We start from the raw sequence: 21,017 nt of genomic DNA, 5'->3' as shown, positions 1-21,017 counted from the left end.
AAGAAAGGAAGAACAAGACATTTAACCATGGGATGGGATGGGATCAGATTATCAACTAACAGAAGGAGGTGGAGTTTGTGGAAAATTAAATTACTCAAACTCCTGTTTCCAAAGAGATGATAACTGAAAAGTGGTGAAACAGATAACAAAGGAAATAAGAAAGTAGGTCATGTACCAGTCCAAACGGGGAAAGGATGGAATGGGACACGTGTTTGTGGTTCCCTGGCAGACCATGGGTTAAACGAATGCTGTTCCTCCCCTGATGTGCTGCAGCAACTCTCATCTTTTTCCCGTGCCCGACACCTTGCTGAGTGCAGCTCATTCAGCAGCTGAGCAAGGGGATGCAGGTGGCAGCCAGGCCTGATCCAGAAACGGCTGCAAAAGGACAGGGAGGGAGGGCACTGAGAATAATCCCAAACCAAAGAGGAAACAGAGTCAAAGAGTGAATCTGCCTGGAAATACGACCAGGGACTTGTACATGAGGAAGGAATGGAAGAAATCTTCAGTTTCAGAAAATGTTACTAATTGACACAGACTGCTGCCCAGCCAAAATCCTGCTCAATTCCTGAACTTGGAAAAGCAGAAACACTTAACAGAGCCGTGAAAATCGGATGTTATACTAAAGGAGGGGTGCAAATCAAGGGGACATGCAGCAGGCAGATCGGGAAATCTGAACTTTCCAAGTGCCTCAGCCAGTGGGGAAAGGGAGAGGAAGATGGAGCCGGGAAAATGAGGATAAAAAGGAGGCGGCGTTTTCAGAGACTGCATGGCAAATGCCCATAGACTCTCCCTTTGCTCATCAATAAAGTCACTTTTACAGGACTCCTCTGTCTCCTTTGGGCACACAAAACTCTGGCGATGTGAATTTTCCCGCACAGTCCCGGGCCTCTCTCAAACATCCCGTGCCCGGCTCGGGCTCCTGCCGGGGCTCCAGGTGGGTCCCGGCTCCATCCAGGACTCACCCCCAGCTCCCACCGCCCTCAGCTCCCGCTCACCCCGAGCTCCCGGCGGTTCAGGGCAGCAGCGGCTCCTTGGCCCGATGCCCGGGCCGGGCGCAGCGCGGAGCCGCTCCTCAGGCGAGGAGAGAAATGGCGGAGCGCGGGGAAGAGGGAGGGGAGTCTGTGACGTTAAACAGAGCCTGCCCCTCGCTGCCATTGGCTGATTCTGCCGTCACTTCTCATTCTCGCGCGCTGATTGGACAGAGCGGGGACAAGCCCGGCCCCGGGGCCAAAGGCGCCATTTTTGGAGCTTCTGTACGGGCTGGGAGCGGCCACAGCCCGGTGAGGTGGCGGCGGAGCTCGGTGGCGGCCCCAGCGCAGGTGGGAGCCGCGCTCGGTTCTGCGGGGTCTCGGGGCTCACTGCGGGCGGAGGGGGCGGCAGGGGGCTCTGGCGGGTTCGTTGTGATGTGCCCGGCCCGTGTTCCGCCTGGGTTGAGGGCGCTGATGGAGCGGCTGCCCGCGGTCTCCTTCTCTCTGTGATCCGGGCAGGAGCCGGTGCCGGAGCAGCGACTCACCGCGCTGCGGTCGCTGTCGCTCCCGGGCCCGCACAGGCGCTCCGGCAATGGCGCCTTTGCTGCGGCACGATCGCCGTGGGGGCGGCACCGGGGCTGGGCTTGTCCCCGCTCTGCCCAATCAGCGCGCGAGAATGAGGAGTGATGGCAGAATCAGCCAATCGCAGCGAGCGCAGCAGAGTCACTGCACTCTCCCTAATAGATTATTCCACTAATTATTATTAAGCATCGAGTTCCAGGTTTGTACAGGTACATGGGCTGTTCGTTTTATTTCTTCCACAATTTTAGTAATTACTTCACCAGTATTATCAATTTCTGAGCAGCATTCAGAATTATTGAACTTCCTACACATTTCTCCTTCTTCAGCTAATAGATAGTCTGGGGCTAGTTGATTTTGATGTACTGCTGCTCTAGTTTGAGGAAGTTTTTTAGCTATGAATTCCATTGCTCAGGCTGTTCAATTGGTAGTAATTTCTATTACAGCGTGTAGTCTGATAATTCTATTTAGCAGATAAATTGGAGTGGATAGCCCCAGCTCCCATCTTGAACCCAGGTCTGGTCCATAGTACTCAATAATTCATTCTGGGGGCCATTCATTATCCTTTGAGATTTGTGTTCCCCCTGTGGCAAGGCTGCTGTTGTTTTGATACAAATTTTTATACAAGGGAACTCCTAACACTCTATTCCCTTTTCTTTTGGTAATGTGAAAAACACAGGCTGGATAATCCCTGGAGTACATGTCCCTCTCCATCTTTCTGGTAAGGTATTATAAACCCTTTTCCTGCAGATCCCAAATATTCTGTTTGGGCTTTCCAGCTTAGTTGAACTGATTTAGGTTGTTGCCAATAGATGCTTACACTTTTTACTTCTTCATATGGGTTGGCTCTGTTTTCATTATACCAGCCTAGTCCTGTAAAATTGTTCTTTCTACACTTACCTTTACTTAACTTTCCCCAATATCCTTTTGGAGCTTTGGGCCACCAAGACTGACTGCTTGTATTTGTAATGAGGATAGTCATAGAGGGGGTGTGCCCCACATATTGGTTAAGTTAGTTCCCTGATGTGTTATACACACTTCTCCTGTTTCCTCATGGTTTAGAACTCACCCTTCAGGTCTATTGACTCCCCTCGATATTTCCATTTGATTCCAATAACTGCTCTGGGTCTAATCCCTCCCCCCTCCATGGCCACTGTTCAGTCATTTGTGTTCCTCCACAGATCCAGCAGTGAGTTAAGTCAGTTCAGTGGTAATATCAGTAAGTAATTCAGTAGAAATTTCTTTCATGAATTCCACAAATAAATTCTTTCCTGAGGTGGGTAAGTCCCGTTTGCTGAGTTGTTGTTTCAATTTCTCGTACAAGTTGAAACTTCCCTTATGGTTTGTCCTTGTTCCCTGAACACTTTAGTTATATTCTTTATAAATTCTTCCTTGTAGTGATCTTGCACTCCTCCCTGATCTGCATATCCTCACATACCTTCTTTTGTGAAGCAGAGGTGTGCTTCTCCTACTGGGCAACTTTGCTATGCTGATGGAGCCCACCCTCCTTTTCCCAAATTGGTGGCTCCCCAGTAACTTTTTTCCCATGATAATGGAGGTTTCTGAGTTGTGCTTATTATAGCAGGCTGAATTGGTGTGTGTGTGGAAGGCAAGGGTGGATACTGTGTGTCTGCCATACCCAATTGTCTGGTAACACTTGGAACAAGCATCAGCACTATTTCCTTTTGTCATAATTAGCAATAGGACGAGTCCCATGACTGTTTTCATCCCTCTGCCTCCCTCAAGGCCTGTGGGGTTTCTATTGGTAGCCAAGGTTTATTTAATCTTCTGGGCTGCAGGGAGTGTGTCCTGGGGTCTCCCACTTTGTCTCTCTCTTTTGGTATCATTTCTTAATTTTGTCCCAGCCTTGAGCTTTAACATTCCAGTAGGAGGCACAGCAGTAACAGCACGGTATATGCAACCCTTTCCAGCACTCTTGTGCCAGTACCTCTGCTTTGGCTTTCTTCTTTCCTTTCCTTCCATTCTCAAATAACTCCTACCAGTTATGATCATCAGTTTTGATTTTATTTTTTTCTATTGTGTCTTTTCTTTTTTTTCTTCTTTGTACTGATAGGGTATAAGTACCTTAACAGTTTCCTTATGTTAATTTCTTTTACATTGGACACATAACACCAATGGGAGATACCCACCATTGGAATGACATCAGCACAACCCAGTACAATATGGATACACTTTTTGCTAATTTTCAGGCAAATTATCTTTGACACTTCTCAACTGTAGATTTTTACTTTTTCTTAGGTATTTTCCATTTGACAGGCACTAGAAATTGCCATTTACAAAGCAAAGTTATTATATAAGTCACAGGTTAAGGCCAGAATAGGAGAACTATCTGAGTGAAACAGTCCTGACCTTCTTGTTTGAAGTGGAAGGATTTTTCCTCAGCAAAAGCTCAAAGCTTTTTCCTGAGCAAAAGCTCAAAGTCAGCTGTTGGTGTTTCTGTTTGTACACAAAACAGGCAGGCTGCCCAAGCCCTGAGGCTAAAGACATTTGAAATAGTAAATAAATGCACATAAAACAAGACTAAAGTTGAGAATTTAACAGCCTACTTGTTTAGAATTTTAATTACTGTACAAAAGCTGCTGAAGTGAGTTTCTTTTAAATTAGCCATCACAGTTTATGTAGCAGGTGTGTCATGCTAATGCAACATCTCCTGTTTCTTATGTTCTTGCACACTGCCAGGAGCAAGACACTTCAGAGATCTTTTGGTAGTTTTAACTGCTGTTTCTTAAATTCTACTTATAATGGTTTATTCTTTGCAGCCTCACTTGGGGCAGCTGCTGCTAGCTTTTGCTTCAGCATTGTCTTTTTATTGCATTAATTTGGTTTTCAGGATAAGCCACATCAGTCTGATGTGCTTACAGAGCACTAGATGCTCCTGTGCTCTACACACACTCCCCTGTAAACATTAAAACACTTGAAGGAATCAGAGAATTAGGTTGGAGGGTGTCCTTAAAACACAGGGCACAGCACATTTATTTACTTTTATCTGTGGTGTTGCACTCGCAGAAAATTTAGCAAATCATTGCAAACCTTACACAAAAGCCAGGACTGTTTTTAGTCATGAAGCTGCAAGAGGTTCAAACCTCAGGAGAGGTCAGGTTGGATATCAGGAAAACGTTTTCTACCCAGAGGGTAGCTGGACTCTGAGCAGGCTCCTTAGGGAAATGGTCACTGCACCGAGCCTGACAGAATTTAAGAAGTTTGCACAATTCCTTCAGCATGTGGTGGGAATGTTGGGATGTCCTGTACAGAGACACAAGTGGTATTTTATTTTAATGTCTCCCTTCCAACCCAGCACATTCTGTTATCTTGTGATTTTTATGATTTACTAAGTGCAGCACACTCCAGGTGCTGGCTGGGCAGTTAGGATTCCAGCATTTGAGAAACACAACTATACACACACATTTGATCATCACTCAAAATTACAGTGTATTTCTTAGAACTGACAGACTGTAAAGAATTATTTTCTAGAAGTTTGATCCCAGCTCTTTAACTATTTGCACACATAATTTCACATCTAGCATTTATACTTTTTACTACCTTGTGTACAATAGCAGTAGGCACTACACTATTATTCTTCTTCCTGGCTTGTACACACTCCACATTTTTCACTTAGTGAGTCAGGTGGTCTACTACAATTAATGAAACTCGATACGTTATTATTGATTTTAGGAACCAGCAAGACATTTCTTTTTTACACTTCTGTTTCATTCTTAATTGATGCACTTTTAATGATAGGAACTTTCAACGCTTTTTCTTTGTTGCCATTGTTATTATACACCTTACGTCTTTTTGTAATATAAGTTTTTTATCCTTTTATTTACTATGAATCTTAACACTTTTTTATTTTCACAGCAGAAACAGGCATTCTTAGCTTGCTCTTGGTACCTCGACTGTGTTAAGCCTTCACTCCCTTTCCTCATGTGTAAAACAGGAATGTTTAGGGAGAGATGGAGATTTGATCCCCCAAAGCAGAGGTGTCGGGGCAGGGCCGGTGCCGGAGCCGCCAAAGAGCTTTTTGTTAGCTGAGTGCAGGGATGGGCACCCGCGGCCCCTGGCGCCGGGTGGGCTCGGGGATGGGGCAGGGGAAGCGGCGGGGCCGTGCCGGCACAGGCGGGGAGCCAGCGCAGCCCGGGCGAGCAGGGCAGCGGGGCCACGGCCAGAGCAGCCGGCGGAAAAGCCGCGGCAGCCGGATTGAGGCTGGGAGGAGCCGCCAGAGGTTCGGTTCTGGGGCTGGGGAAACTCCGGGGCTGGGGAAGCCCCATGCTAACGGGACAGGCAATATTTTTAGTGGGTCTCAGCCTTTTGTTTTATTTTTCTTTTCTTGTACTGTCTCTGGGGTTTCTGGTATTTTAAACATTTTACCCCTAGGGGTTCTGTGTTTCCTGTCCCACATGTGGCATAGTTCCCGTTCTCTAGATTACTTGGCTTTTCTGAATTTACAGATACATTTAAGGGCTGGCAAATGTAAGCCTCCAAGGTAATATCTGCCAGTTCATTTATCCCTGGCCTTTGCCTCCTTTTCACTAGTTTATTTGGTAACCTACCCCCCCTGCAGCACAGAAGACTTTTCTAACAATACAATGCAATACACCTTTTCAGAAAATAAAGTTTAACTTATTGACTCTGTTTTTCATCCTGGTCCCTCCTTGGTTTTGGGATTATTCTCAGTGCCCTGTCCTTTTGTAGCTGTTTCTGGATCAGGCCTGGCTGCCACCTGCATCCCCTTGCTCAGCTGCTGAATGAGCTGCACTCAGCAAGGTGTCAGGCATGGGAAAAAGATGAGAGTTGCTGCAGCACATCAGGGGAGGAACAGCATTCGTTTAACCCATGGTCTGCCAGGGAACCACGAACACGTGTCCCATTGCCATCCTTTCTGCATTTGGACTGGTACATGATCTACTTTCTTGTTTCCTGTGTTATCTGTTCTACCCCTGTTCAGTTTCATCTATTTGCAAACAGGAGTTTGAGTCATTTAATTTTCCACAAACTCCACCTCCTTCTGTTAGTTGATAATCTGATCTCATCCCATCCCATGGTGAAATGTCTTGTTCTTCCTTTCTTTGGATTGCTTGGCAGGAAGGTCAGGAGCTGGAGGTGGCCAATTGATTGTTATTTTGAGAACTGATAATATATTCATTAGTTCATACTAATAATAATAATAGCAACACTAGTAATAATAAGCAACATTAATAATAGTATGAAAATTAATCATAATAGTAATAACAGTGATAATATGTAGTTTTTAACTTAATTATGTTACTTGAAATATTGGTGGATTTTCTGTCTCCTGATACGAATTTGTTGAGGTTCCCAGGGGCTGGTCTATGGATTTGGATTTGTTGTGGTGTCTTTTCATCTTTTCCCCATTTTTGGTTGGTCCCTCCAGCCAGTGCGGCATCAATTGAACACTTTTCTCTAATTAAGTCATCAGATATTTGGATTCCCAACTGATTTCTCTGGACTTGCCAAAACACCCCAGTGCTCTAATACACTCTGTATAACCTAGAGAGCACATGTTGGAGTGGGGAGAGGGATATTCCTCACCACTTTCTTTACTAAAGCTTCCACGATGTTCCCCATTTGCTGTTTCCCTTTGCAACTTAACCAATTTCTTTTGCAGTCAGATATCCTCACTATGGGCTCTGCCTTTAGCTGTGCAAATTCCATCAGTGCAGGCAGGCAGAGCTTGGGGTGAGGGGCAGAGGGAATCAGCCCAATTCCTCCCCCAGGAAAGAATATCCTGGTACATTGTCCACACTTTGCCCCAGCAGTGTTAATTTGCATTTCTAACCTCTCCTGGCTGTCTGGAATCCCTGCTTCTCTTCCAGAGCCGCCATTGGATGACTCATATGTGCCCCTCCCACTATCTGCTATTTTATTTTTTTCATATTAACCATATTTTATTAACATTTTATCTGTTAAAGTGTTACCTTGAAAGCTCTTCTGGTTTTGCAAAATCCATCCTAAAGATGAACATCTAAAAAACCATACCAAAATTTTGATATCACTAAGAGTCCCCCACATATATACACAAATAATCCCAATGCTGCACGTGGGAGAAAAAGGGGGATTGTGCAGGACAATGAGGAACAGCAGGAGGAAGAGGAATGTGAGGAAGAGCAGGGACACAGGAGGAGGAGGAGCAGAAACAGGAAGCAGCACAAGGTTCCAGCCCTCCCTGTGTCTGCAGCCTCTCCCCAGCCCCAGGAGCGTTGTCCCCATCACATGCAGCAGGTGACCAGAGAGAGGGATCCCTGATTATCACAGGGGTGAATCTTGATCTTTGTGAGCTTTACTGGGCTAAATGTTGGTGTGTTTTGGTTTGTTTTTTTTTTTTTTAGCAGGGGCTGAATCTTTCTATTTTGGATGGGATTTTGGCCAAATCTTGCTGTTTGGTGAGATTTTCATCTGTGTTGTGATGTTTGGAGGATTTTTGGGCTGAAGCTTGGTGTTTTGCAGGTTCTGACACAAACAGGACACCCAGTGTTTACCTGAGTTGCACTTGGGCAAGGGGGAAACACCCAGCCTAATGCCCTCTCCTCTTGTTTTTCCCCCAAACCAGGACTTTTTATTCCCAAAGTGTGGGCAGATGGAGCAGGAGGAAAAGGCCCAGAGATCCCTCAGGAGGAGGGGCTGCAAACCCAGCCCAGGGAGCTGCGAGGAGGAAAGACCCTCCCTGAGCCGGGAAGGCGGCCGGAGATGCAGGCAGAGCTCAGAGCTGGTGGAGAAGCCTCATGGAGGGGAGAAGCCCCACAAGTGCTTGGAATGTGGGAAGGGTTTCAGCCACTGGTACATTCTGATCAAGCACCAGAGGATGGACCCTGGGGAACGGCCCTACGAGTGTGGGAAATGAGGGAAGGGATTCAGTGACATCTCCCACCTGATGTGACACCAGGTGATCCACTCAGGGGAACGGCCCCACCCCTGCTCAGAATGTGGGCAAAGCTTTAGGCAGAGCTCCTGCCTGAGGAGCCACGAGCGCATCCACGCCGGGGAGAGGCCCTGGGAGTGTCCTGGGTGTGGGAAGAGCTTCTCACAGAGCTCCACCATGACCCAACACCAACGGGGTCACCACTGAGGAAAGGAAAACTGCATCCTTCTGCAAGAGCACTGCTGCAACAGAACCACATCTCACACTCCAGCACTGCAGCCAGCATTTAATGGGGCTGCTCCAGCACCCTGACTGACAGGGTGTCAGGTTGTATTCTGACTTTTACAGTGTTTGGGGTTTAGTTTTTTCTTTGTGGTACTGTATTTTTATTGTAATTTTCCTAGTAAAAGAAGTGTTCTTCCTATTCCCATATCTTTGCCTGAGACCTGCTTAATTTCAAAATGATAATAATTTGCAGGGAGGGGATTTACACTGTCCATTTCAAGAGACACTTCTGCTTTTCTTAGCAGACACTTTGTCTTTCAAACAAAGAGAAATTTTGTCACCCTATGTTTGGCACGAGGGCATCAAGAGAAAAAAGAGTAATAGTTCTTGAGTAACCTAATTTTTGTGTGCTAGATATAAAGCCTCATTGGGTGGCATCATGTGCTCTAGCTTGCCCTGATTCAGGTGGCACATGGTTGTGTCTCTATTTCTCCCATTTGCAGGCCCTTATCTAAACAGGGGCCCTTTAACTAAGGCTGCTGTGGCTGTGTTGGGGGTTGGGGTTTGTTCCCTTCCTTTCTCTCTCTGGAATTTTCCCTGTTATGATGCTAAGGAAGCTTGTTGTGCTGCACCCTAGCTCATGATGGCTGATGGCCAAAGAGCTGGGGGTGTCTGGGCGGGGTCTGGCCCTCGTGCTCCCCGGTGGGTTGCAGGAAGATGTCCGGGGCTGCTCGCTGCCCCCCATCCCAGCCCAGGAGCCGGTTCTGTGCTGTGGGACACTGCACTGCTGCCTGCCCCGCTCCAGCTGCTGCCTCTGCACATGCAGCCGAGTGCCACCAGCCCTGTGCTGAGCGGGGAGTCCTTCCTCCACCCTTCTCCCACCTGGGACGCTGCTGACATTGTCCCAGCCCTCCACAGCTGCACGGGACCTGCCCTGCCCCCAGCACCAGTACTGGGCACAGGAAAAGGGTCTATGGCCAAAAAGGACTGGAACTGAGTTACTGTTCTGTTTGTTCATTTTCATAGCTGCTGTTGTTTTTGTTTGTCTGGTTAGATATATGCTGTTGCTCGTACCCCATATCTCTGCCTGAGAGCTCCTGATTGCAAAATTATAACAATTAAGAGGGAGGGGGTTTACATTCCCCATCCTGGAAGGAGCTCCTGCCTTTCTTGGCAAGTATCTGTCCTCCAAACCACGACAGATTTTGGTGCCCAGTGGGGCCTGAGGGCATTGAGAGCAGGGTGAAAAAAGGAATAACAGTTCTTGAGTTACCTAAGGTTTTGTGTTAGGTGGCACCATGTTGTCCAAGTTAATCTGGCTTGGGCTCCATGTGATCAGAGATACATCTCTCCCATTTGCAAGCACTTATTTGAACATTCGTCCCCTCACCAAAATTACTGTAGCTATTATCTGATTTGTTTGGTGGGTTGATCAGGTGAGGCACTGATGGATTTTTAACTTCCTCTGGAACACAGTCACATGGATCCAGAGTTATCACACTCTAACTGTGTGTGGTTTTGGAGTTACTTCAATAATGGCACTTAGTGTGAGGAAGTGACAGCAGGGGAAATCTTCCCCCAACCCATCACCCAATTTTTTCAGTCCACCCCACCAGTTTTCAAGGAGTTCAGATCCACTTTAAATGCTAATGTTATCATACAGTGACTGGTGTTGCTGATAGGCCTGTTCTATTTAGCATTCAAAGATAAGGGGGGATTGACTGGGATAACAACCCTGATACCTAACCCAGGAAATAGGGATGCTGCCCTAAAGCCTGATGCTGCCCCAGAGCCAGATCCAGCCCCAGAGACTTGGGATGCTGCCCCAGGCCCTGACCATGCCCCACAGCCCACCACAGAAAGGAACCACCTGGAGTGGATGGGGGTTCTAGTGAAGGAGATGGAGGAGATGCTGAAGGAGCACTTTTCCTCAGCTGGTGAGAAACCCTCAACCCTCCCCCTGCTTTAAAGAGGGAGAGTCTGATGGGGCTGCAGTGCCGTGATCCTCCACACTCTGACCATTCTTCTGGCTAGCTCTGAGTCAGAGATGGAGGGAATTTGGCACAGAGAAAGCAAAAGACCAAGGAAGCTCTTCTTCCTGGAATAATCCAAGCTTTATTCCTGAAGGGGTGCAGGGTAAAAAGAGGGCAAACAAAGGAGTGGTGAGGAATTTCAAATCTTAGGTCAGGGGAGGGGAAACTGAGTTGCACCCAATGGGGTTGAACTGGTGGGGAGGGGCTAAGGGAGGGCTGAACCAACTTTACAGAACTTAGGGGAGTACAGTACAAAACATTTTTATCCATCTAAATCAGTGAAATACAACATCTCCCCATTTTTTGTTTAACAAAGTTAAAAGAAATGCATCAGGTTTTCTCTAAAAGGAAAAACAAACATTTTTAAAGCATGTTAAATTTTTTGTGTCTGCTGGAATGTAGCCACATCTTAGGAAGATTTTCTCTCCTCTTTCAGGTGGTGTCTGGTTTTTGAAGCAACAGCTGCTTGCTGCTCATCCCCTTGCTGCTCATCCTGCCAGAGATGGATGCTTGGGGACAAAAGGTTTCACCCACTTCTGGGGAATCCACCGAGGGCCCGAGGGAGTGGCTACACATGCATAAACATGCCCCCAGGTAATGAGCTCACAGGGACCTTGGGTTTCCCAAGTTTCTGGGGTCCTAATCAGGACTGGTGGGTGCTGGGACAGTTTGAACTGATTGCCACTGTTAAAGTGACGTACCACAGGTGGATTCATGTTTTCAAATGAACAATTCAGAAAACTGAGAGTAAGCATGGCTTTGCAGAGCTTCTGCTGTGGAGACATCCACACAGTTGAATTGCTCTGTCTTGGCAGGATCTGCTTGGGCATCTGATGGGCTCCATCACACCTTGGCCTGTGGGGGATGCCAGTTTTATGTTGCACTCCCCACTGCTGGACAAACTCCAGGAACTCCTTGAATGCATATGCTGGGCCATTTATTGCTTAATTTCCCTAGGGATCCCCAGCACTGAAAAGGTTTGCACTAGGTGTTGTTTGGCATGCACAGCCTTTTATCCTGTGTGGGCAGAGGAGAACCTCACCTGAATATGTGTCAATGCTTACATGAACACATTTGAGGTGACCAAAACTGGGAATGTGTGTGGTGTCTGTCTGCCACACTTCACAGCTGCCAACCCCCCACCCAGCGCTGGCATGGCCTGGAGCTGGCAGCTGGGACAGTGGCCACAATGGCTGGAGCCTGACTCTGTGTGAGCTGGAACTGATGGATCACACCTGGCACATTCTGCTGCTATTGCTGGTGGCTCAGCTTTGCTGTTGGAAGATGTCAGAGAGCTGTGCTTTCTCAGCTGGGGCAGCCAGGGACTCTGCCTTACGATTCCCTCCTGTGATCTCGCCTGGCAAATCGGAGTGTGACCTCACATGCACCACACAGAATGGATGCTGACAATGTGAAACTAAATAAATTAGTTTTGAAAGCAACCTGAAGAGATGCTTATTCTCAATGTCTTTGAGAACTGCCTGCTCTGCTCTGGACACTCCCCCTGCCACATAGGCTGAGTCAGTTACCAAATGAATTGGCTCTGAGAACTTCTCAAAGGCTCTCACAGCTGCAGCCAGTTCAGCCACCTGGGGCAACCCCTCCACAAACTCAACATCAGGTTCCCAATGCTGAGTCTGGGGATTTCTCCAGGTCATCATTGACTTGTAGGACACCCTGGACTCATCCCTGAACACTGTGAGAGCTTTGAGTGCCCTCTGGTTCCTTTTCTCACGAGGAATGAGGTGGAATTCCTCATTAAACAATCTGTGAGATGGGGCATGGACTGATATTTGTCCACTGTAGCTGTCCACAGATAATTGGAGGTTGGCATTGCTCTGGAGCAAGTGCTTGAACATTCTTTGCTCAGCATCTCGGGAGAGTTCCTTTCCTCCTAAGAAAGTTTGACCAGGAGGTGAATACAAACCAAGTCACAACCAGCCAACTCACACACTCTTATCCTTGCCTTCCAGATCAGCTGAGCCATCAGCTCTTGTGGCTTGCACTGTTTGATATTTGATAGAGATATTTGGCTAAATCAGTGGGCCAGCTGAGGTGCACATACACCAGTGCAGGCAGCTGGGTAACAAACAGGAGGAGCTGGAGGCCGTGGTGCAGCAGCAGAGCTGGGATGGAGTCACCAGCACAGAAACGTGGTGGGATGACTGGCACAGGTGGAGCACTGCACTGGATGGCTACAAACTCTTCAGAAGAGACAGAGAAGAGAGAAGAGGTGGAGGGGTGGCCCTTTATTTTAGGGAGGTTTTTGGATGTCATAGCTATTGAAACTAACGATGATGAAGTTGAGTCCCGATGGGTGAGGATTAAGGGCAAGGCCAACAAGGCTGACATCCCACTGGGAGTCTGCTACCCCCCATCCCGCCTCTCCCAGTCCCTCCCTTGAACCTTGCGCCCTTCCCGGCTCTCCCAGTTTCACTTCCTGACCCTTGGACGCCGCCAGACCCCCCAGTCTCTGAGTCCCCCCCAGTTCTCCACCTCCTGCTCGTCCTGCGGGGAGTCCTGGGTGGTCCCCAGGGGGATTCAGGGGAATTCCCAGGGTTTCCTCTGTCCCCTCCCCCTCCTCGCGCTCCCCCGGCCACTTTCGCGTCTCCCAAGCTGCGGCTTCGGGATCGGCCCCGGGACCCCCTGAACCCCCGTTCCTGGGCACGGGGACACCCCTGTACTTCCATTTCTGAGCAAACTCCCCTTTCTAGCCACAGAGACCCCCTTAAAGGTTCATTTCGGGACACCGGGACCCCTCTGTACCCCGTTCCCCAGTCCTGAAAACCCCATCACCCCCTTATCTGGAACCCCCTGAATCCCCATTTCTGGGCACTGAGACCCCCCAGAACCTCAATTTTCAGACACCGGGACCCCTTGAACCCCATAACCCGCAAGGAGCACCCCCTGAACCCCATTTCCACCGGGATCCCCCTCTCGGGGACCCAGCCCCCCATTTTCCTTGACCTCGGGACCCCCTGAACCCCGATTACTGCGTATGGGGACTCCCCCCGCACCCCCTAATTCGGCATGGGGACCCCTTGCACCCCCTTCTCGGGCATCCCGCCCTTCCCAGCCCCCAGACCCGCCCTTTTCCTTCCCTTTGCACCCCCAGATCTCCCAAATTTCCGTGTCCCCCCAGTTCTCCAGTCCCGGCGCTTTCTTCAGGGCGGTCCGAGGGGGTCCCAGGTGTTTCTCAGAGAGCTCCAGGGGGGTCGCAGCGGGGATACAGAGGGATCCAGAGGAATTCTCTGGAATTCCCCCTTTTCCCCTCCCCCACCGCGCTGCCTCGGTCATTTTCGCTTCCGCGTCCCAACCCGAGAGACCGGGATCTACCCAACTACCCGTGACGTCACTGACACGTTGAGCTTCCATTGGCGAGCAGGAAATAGCGGCGCCAATGGCGGGGCCGGAGGCGGCTCTGGGGGCGGGGCTAGCGCTGGGGGCGGGGTCAGTTCTGGGGGCGGGATCGCAGCGGAGCAGCGCGATGGCTCCAGCGCTGGGGCTGGGGCTGCTCTTGGGGCTCCTGGGGGACCCGAGAGGCGCGACGAAAGGTGAGTGGGACCCCCGAAACCGGGACCCCCCGAACTTCCATTTCCGGGCACTGGGAATCCTCTAAACCTTGATTCTTGGGCACGGAGAAACCCCTGAACCTTCATTTTGGGTCCTGTTACCTCTCCATCGCCTTTGCCAGCAAAAAGACCTCAGTGAACCCCCATTAATGGGCACGGGGACCCCCCTGAACCCCCATTCCTGGGCACCGGGACCCCCCTGAACAGCAATTCCCGGGCACCGGGACCCCCCTGAAATTCCATTTCCGGGCACTGGGAACCCCGAAATCTCCATTTTGGGTCGTGTGACCCCCCTCGATCCCCTTCCCCAGCACCGGCCCCCTGTACCCCCTGATCTGGCAGGGAGACCCCCCTGAACCCCCATTTTCTGATCACTAGCACTCCCTGAGCTCCCATTTCCGGGCACTGGGAATCCTCTAAACCTTGATTCCCGGGCACGGAGGAACCCTTGAATCGTCATTTTCGGTCCTGTTACCTCTCCATCGCCTTTCCCAGCAGAAAACCCCCCATAACTCCCATTTCTGGGCACCGGCACCCCCCTGAACCTCAATTTTCAGACACCGGGATCCCTTGAACCCCATCACCTGCAAAGAGACCCTCCCCGAACCCCATTTCCTGCACACCCGGATCCCCCTTATCCAGCCCCAGTGCCCCCCTGTACCCCATTTCCCGTCCCTTCCCCTCTCGGGGACCCAGCCCCCCATTTTCTTTGACCTCGGGACCCCCTGAGCCCCCATTACTGGGCATGGGGACTGCCCCCGCACCCCCTAATTTGGCATGGGGACCCCCTGCACCCCCTTCTCGGGCATCCCGCCCTTTCCAGCACCAGACCCGCCCTTTTCCTTCCCTTTGCACCCCCAGATCTCCCAAATTTCCGTGTCCCCCCAGTTCTCCACTCCCGGCACTTTCTTCAGGGCGGTCCGAGGGGGTCCCAGGTGCTTCTCAGAGGGCTCCAGGAGGGACGCAGCGGGGATCCAGAGGGGTCCAGAGGAATTCTCTGGAAATCCCCCGTTTCCCCTCCCCCCCGCGCTCCCTCGGTCACTTTCGCTTTCGGGTCTCTCGAGCAGCGCCACAGCTGCGAGCGGGGACGGCAGCGATGGCTCCAGCGCTGGGGCTGGGGCTGCTCTTGGGGCTCCTGGGGAGCCTGGGGGGCGCGACGAAAGGTCAGTGGGACCCCCCGAAACAGAGACCCCCTGAACCGCAATTCCCGGGCACCGGGACCCCCCTGAACTTCCATTTCCGGGCACCGGGAACCCCCGAAATCTCCAATCCTGGGCAGGGATATCCCGGAAATCTCCATTTTGGGTCGTGTGATCCCCCTCAATCCCCCTCCCCAGCAGCGGCCCCACCAATGTACCCCCTTATTTGGCACGGAGACCCCCCTGTACCCCCATTTTCTGTTCACCAGCACCCCTTGAACCCCCATTTTCGGGCAGCAGAACGTCCTTGAGCCCCGAATTCCGGGAAGGAAACTCCCCCTTAACACACATTCCCCAGCACGGGAACCCCTGAACCCCCATTTTTGGGCACCGGGGCCCCCCTGAACTTCCATTTCTGCGCACTGGGAACCCCCTAACCCACCATTCCCGGGCAGGTGAACCCCCGAAATCTACATTTTGCGTCGTGTGACCCCCCTCGATCCCCGAACCCAGCACCTAACCCCTTATCTGACACGGAGACCCCCCTGAACCCCCCTGTTCTTGTCATCAGCACCCCCTGAACCCCCATTTCCGGGCACTGGGAATCCTCTAAACCTTGATTCCCGGGCACGGAGAAACCACTGAATCGTCATTTTCGGTCTTGTTACCTCTCCATCGCCTTTCCCAGCAGAAAACCCTCCGTGAACCCCCATTTCTGTGCATCGGGACCCCCCTAAACCCCCTCATCTGGCACTGGGACCCCCCCTGAACCCCCATTCCCGGGCACTGCGATACCCCCGAATCTCCATTTCCGTGCCTGGGACCCCCCTGCAGCCCCTTTTCGGGCATCCCGCTTTTCCCAGACCCGAGTCCCGCCCTTTTCCTTGACCTTTGGACCCCCCGAACCTCCCAACTTTCCGTGTCCCCCCCTTTTTCCACTCCCGGCGCTTCCCAAAACGGGGTCCCAGAGGGTCCCAGGGGTCTCAGGGAGGGTCTCAGCGGGGATCCAATGGGATCCAGATGAACTCCCTGGAATTCCCCCTTTCCCCCGTCCCCTCCCCCATCGCGCTCTCCCTGTTCCGCTTCCTGCCCCCCCCAAATCTCTGTGTTCCCCCAGATCTCCACCCCCTGCTCGTCCTGCGGGGGGTCCCAGGGGGTCTGGGAGGGTTCCTGGGGTATCGTGGACGCTCCCAAGGGGGATTCTTGGTTCTGAGACCCCCTTGAATTCCCAGTCCCACTGGAAAGGAAGGCACTTCCCTGCACTCCCTTATCCAGTACCAATCCCCCCCTGCACCCCCTTTCCCATCCATCCCACCTTCCCCAGCTCCAGACCCATATTTTCCTTAACTCTGAGACCCTCTGGACCTCCATTCCTGCTTTTCTCAGCCTCCAGCCTCCCTTTCCCTCTGCATCAAGGACCCCCAAACGCCCCATTCCAGCCATCCCAGGTCTCCCCACCTTGTGACCCCTCTTTCCTTGCCACTGGGGATTCCCTTGATCCCTTATCTCACTTCTACCGGTCCTTGTCTCCTCTTTTCCTTGACACTGGGAGTTCCCTGAGCCACCATTCCTGGCCACTGGGGTCCCATGCACTCCCTTCCCAGCTCTCCTAGTTCCCCTTTCAGTGATCCATGACCCCTCAGCCCCCAAAATCTCCTTGTCCCCCCAGTTCTCCACTCCATGCACTACCTGGATGTGTCAGTGTCAGAGCCCAGCCCGGGGATCCCCCAGTTCATGTCCATTGGGTACCTGGATGGGATCCCCTTCACACGCTACGACAGCGAGCGGGGCCGGATGGAGCCGCTGACACAGTGGATGAAGGACGGAGCAGAGCTGGAATATTGGGATGGGAACACCCAGATCTGCGTGAGGAACCAGCACGTGGCTGCCAGGAGCCTGGAGGGTGCGCAGAACCGGTACAACCAGAGCAGGGGTGAGTGGGGGGATCTGTGGGGCTGGGATGTGGATGGATGGCTTGGGATGGGATCTGTGGGGCTGGAGTGGGGATCTATAGTGCTTGAATGGGATTTATCGGGCTTGGATGTGGATTCACAGAGTGCCAAGAGGCTGAGATTGTGATCCATTAGGCTGGTATGGGATATCTTGTGCTGCATGGGTTGGGATGGGATCCATGGTGTTGGGATGGGGCTCTGTGGGCCTGGGACACAATTCCATGAGTCTCTGTGGGTACAATTCCCCCAGGTTTTCACACATGTTTGCGAGTTTCTGGCTGTGACCTCCTGTCCGACGGGAGCATCTGTGGATCCTGCCGGGATGGCTACGACGGGCAGGATTTCATCTCCTTTGACCTGGAATCCAGGAGATTCGTGGCGGCCGACAGCGCTGCTGAGGTCACCAGGAGGTACTGGGAAGGTGAAACGAATGTGGCTGAGAGGGGGACGAATTACCTGGGGCACATCTGCCCAGAGTGGCTCCAGAGATACGTCGGATATGGGCAGAAGGAGCTGGACCGCAAAGGTGGGAGCAGAATTCCTGTGGGAATGTGAGATTTGGGAATGGAGGACTTGGGAACCCTATATTTCCTGTGGGAATTCCATGGGCAGATCTCACCCCTGTTCCATTCCCATGGAATTCCATGGGCACATAAAAACCCCATCCCATTCCAGCAGGAATTCCATGGGCAGATCTCACCTCCATCCCATTCTTGTGAGAATTCCATGTGCAAATCTCACCCCTATCCCATTCCCATGGAGTTCCATGGGCAGATCATACCCCCATCCCATTCCCATGGAATTCCATGGATGTCACTCACCGTTATCCCATTCCAGAGCCCCTGATGTCCATGTGTCTGGAAAAGAGGAACACGGGATGCTGATCTTGTCCTGCCACGCGTACGGATTCTACCCCAAGGCCATCGAGGTCAACTGGATGAAGGGGGATGAAATCCGGGATCAGGAGATGGAGTGGGGCGGGGTCGTTCCCAACAGCGACGGCACCTTCCACACCTGGGCCAGGATCGAGGCGCGGCCGGAGGAGCAGGAGCAGTACCGGTGCCGGGTGGAGCATCCCGGAATGTCGGAGCCCGGGATCTTCGCTTGGGGTGAGGCTGGGAATGTGGAATGTGGGAATTGGGGAGTTGGAATTCCCAGATGGGGGTTCCCCTCCTCCTCCTCCTCACCATCCCACAATTCCCAGAGCCGACATCTGGCGGGAATCTCACCGTGGTGGTTGCTGTGTCCATTGTTGCCATCACCATCCTCATTGTCCTCATTGGATTTGTCGTCTGGAAGCTCCAATCCGGTAACACACGGATGGGGGTCAGGAAGGGGCACAGATCCACCCAGCACCGTTCTGGGAATCCTGTGCCACTGACGCTGATCCCACTGTTTTTCCACAGGGAAGAGGGACATGAATGGATATAACATGGCAGCCGTTGAGTTCCAGTGATGGATCCAGCTCTGGATCCCCTCCATGTGGATCCCAGAATGTATCCTGGGGTTAATCCCAGTGTGTGATCCGTGCTGGAATCTCATGGATCTTCCTTTTCTGCTGGGAATGACTGCAGGAATGGAGCAGGGTCAGGGTGGGATTCCAGATGGGGATTGGGGCAGAATTGACAGATTGGGATCAGGGAGGGATTCCAGATTAGAGCAGGAGTCCAGAGCAGGATGAGATTGAATTGTGGCATGGGATCAGGGCTGGGTTCTGTAGTAGGATAAGTTGGGATGGATGGATGGATGATGTATGATGGATGGATGCATAGCTGGAAGATGGATGACGGGGGGATGGATCATGGGTGGATGATGGATGATGAATGGATAGATGGATGCATGTTGGATGCATGGATGGATGAATGCATGGATGATGGTTGGATGATGGATAGATGATGGATGATGCATGGCTGGATGATGGATGGTTGGATGGATGGATGGATGGGTGGATGAAGGATGGATGGTTGGATGGATAGATGGATGATGAATGGATGATGGATGAATGATGGATGATGGGAGGATGGATCATGGGCGGATGATGAATGGATGGATGGATGATAGATGGGTGGATGGTTGCATGGATGATGGATGGATGATGGATAGATGGGTGGATGGATGCACAGATGGATAGATGATGGATGGAGCAGATTTGGAGCAGGATGGATGGAGAGGGATCAGGTTGGCATTCCAGAGAGGGATTGGGCCAGGGTCTTTGGGACGAGGTTGGGTGGGATGGATGGAGCAGGATTGGTGCAAGATGGATGGAGAGGGATCACATGGTTTGAATGGAGCAGGATTAGAGCAGGCTCAGGTGGGATTCTGGAGCAGCTCCTGCTCTCCATGGGCTCCAGCCAGGTGCATCCTGTGGTATGGGGACAGGGACAGGGTGACACTGTGACCCTTTGTCATCCCAGCAGGAGTCACTGCCTGAACAATCCATGGAACTGGATCCGGCCCCTTCCCTTTTCCCAGGAAACCGAGAGCTGCCAGCAGAGCTCATCCCCGCTGCTCCCACCCACCCACAGCTCCTGCTAACAGATGAATTTCCCATTCTCCAGTGTTTTAAAGCCAAGAACCACAAATATTCCCAATGCTTTAGTTCTGGTGTGAAATTATCCTGGTTTGAGCAATAAATCCTCCTGGGGCAAAAAAATCTGGCTTCCCTTCTCCAGTGGCCAGCAATTCCTCTCTGGAAACCAGCAATTGAAATGGGGACCCTGGGGACAGGGATGAGGACAACTGGGAGCAGGGATGGGGACACTAAGATGGGATAGGTACAGCAGAGACAGAGATGGGAACAGCAGGAATGGGAATAGGGACACCAGGAACTGGGATAGTGACACCAGGACTGGAACTGGGACTTGCCAGCCACGCCTGGCTCTACCTCCCAGGACTCATTTCCCACTCGTGTCTGAGGTGTCCCCAGGAGGGTTTGGCCACTTCGGGCTCCTGGAGGGACAGTGGGATGGAGGGAAAGGTTAGGGTGAATCAAGGGCCTGGAAGAATTAAAAGGCTTAAGAGTATAGCTACAAGGATAAAACCAATATATATTGATTAAGAGTTTAGAAAGAAGAATAGAACCTGAGTAGAAGGGCTAATTATTAGCAGATGGAGCTGGTTCGAGCTAAGACAAGAAATCATTTGCTTGACTTTGTTGTGTTTGTAGAAGCAGGATGGGAGGATAAGGCATTGTAAACATGAAGAAACCATAACTGCACTGGGCCCCAAAACCAGTCAGAAACTGGCTGGGGAGTTTGGACTGTGGCCAAGGGACCAGAGAGCCTGCCAACAAGATGTGAGAGTCCGTGTGAGCCTCTCGTCTGTTTCTGCCCAACGACCCTCGCCTGAGGCCTGCGCTGGCCAGGGATGGGAGGAACGCCAAGTGACTGTTCCGCAGGTGATGCCTACCAGGACTGGTTTCTCATGAAAACTAGTCACGGGGCGCTGACTCAACAAAGCTCCCACAGATGGAAGAACAATGGACTGGTCAGTATGGGCTGCCCTGCGTGTGTTCATGACAACAAAGATGGTTTGGTGTGCCTTGAAGCGTCCTGTTTCCACCTCTTCCTCAGCGTAACGATCTCCACATACAATAGTCCATAAATCTTCCCACCTTTTGGCCAGCAGCCACTCGCTTTAGGAAAGGACTATAAA

The 21,017-nt window shown here is 51.3% G+C and overlaps 1 protein-coding gene and 1 long non-coding RNA gene across 2 annotated transcripts in view; both read left to right on the top strand.

Moving 5' to 3' along the window:
• Positions 1-1,265: 1,265 nt before the first annotated feature.
• Positions 1,266-21,017, top strand: part of LOC306815881 — a 45,969-nt gene continuing 26,217 nt past the window's right edge. The window contains exon 1 of the long non-coding RNA XR_013777509.1: positions 1,266-1,319. This is a non-coding gene — a long non-coding RNA (uncharacterized lncRNA). The remainder of the gene's footprint in view (positions 1,320-21,017) is intronic.
• On the top strand, positions 17,092-18,819 carry LOC306815879 (class I histocompatibility antigen, F10 alpha chain-like; the record flags this gene model as incomplete). The annotated part of the gene is made up of 5 exons (XM_079332394.1): positions 17,092-17,344; positions 17,614-17,914; positions 18,201-18,472; positions 18,568-18,672; positions 18,770-18,819. 5 exons carry the CDS (start codon positions 17,092-17,094, stop codon positions 18,817-18,819), a joined length of 981 nt encoding a protein of 326 aa, XP_079188520.1.

The sequence above is a fragment of the Erithacus rubecula genome, assembly GCF_903797595.1.
Source record: "Erithacus rubecula genome assembly, contig: scaffold_272_arrow_ctg1, whole genome shotgun sequence".
Taxonomy (NCBI): domain Eukaryota; kingdom Metazoa; phylum Chordata; class Aves; order Passeriformes; family Muscicapidae; genus Erithacus; species Erithacus rubecula.
This window is presented reverse-complemented; position numbering and strand designations above follow the sequence as displayed.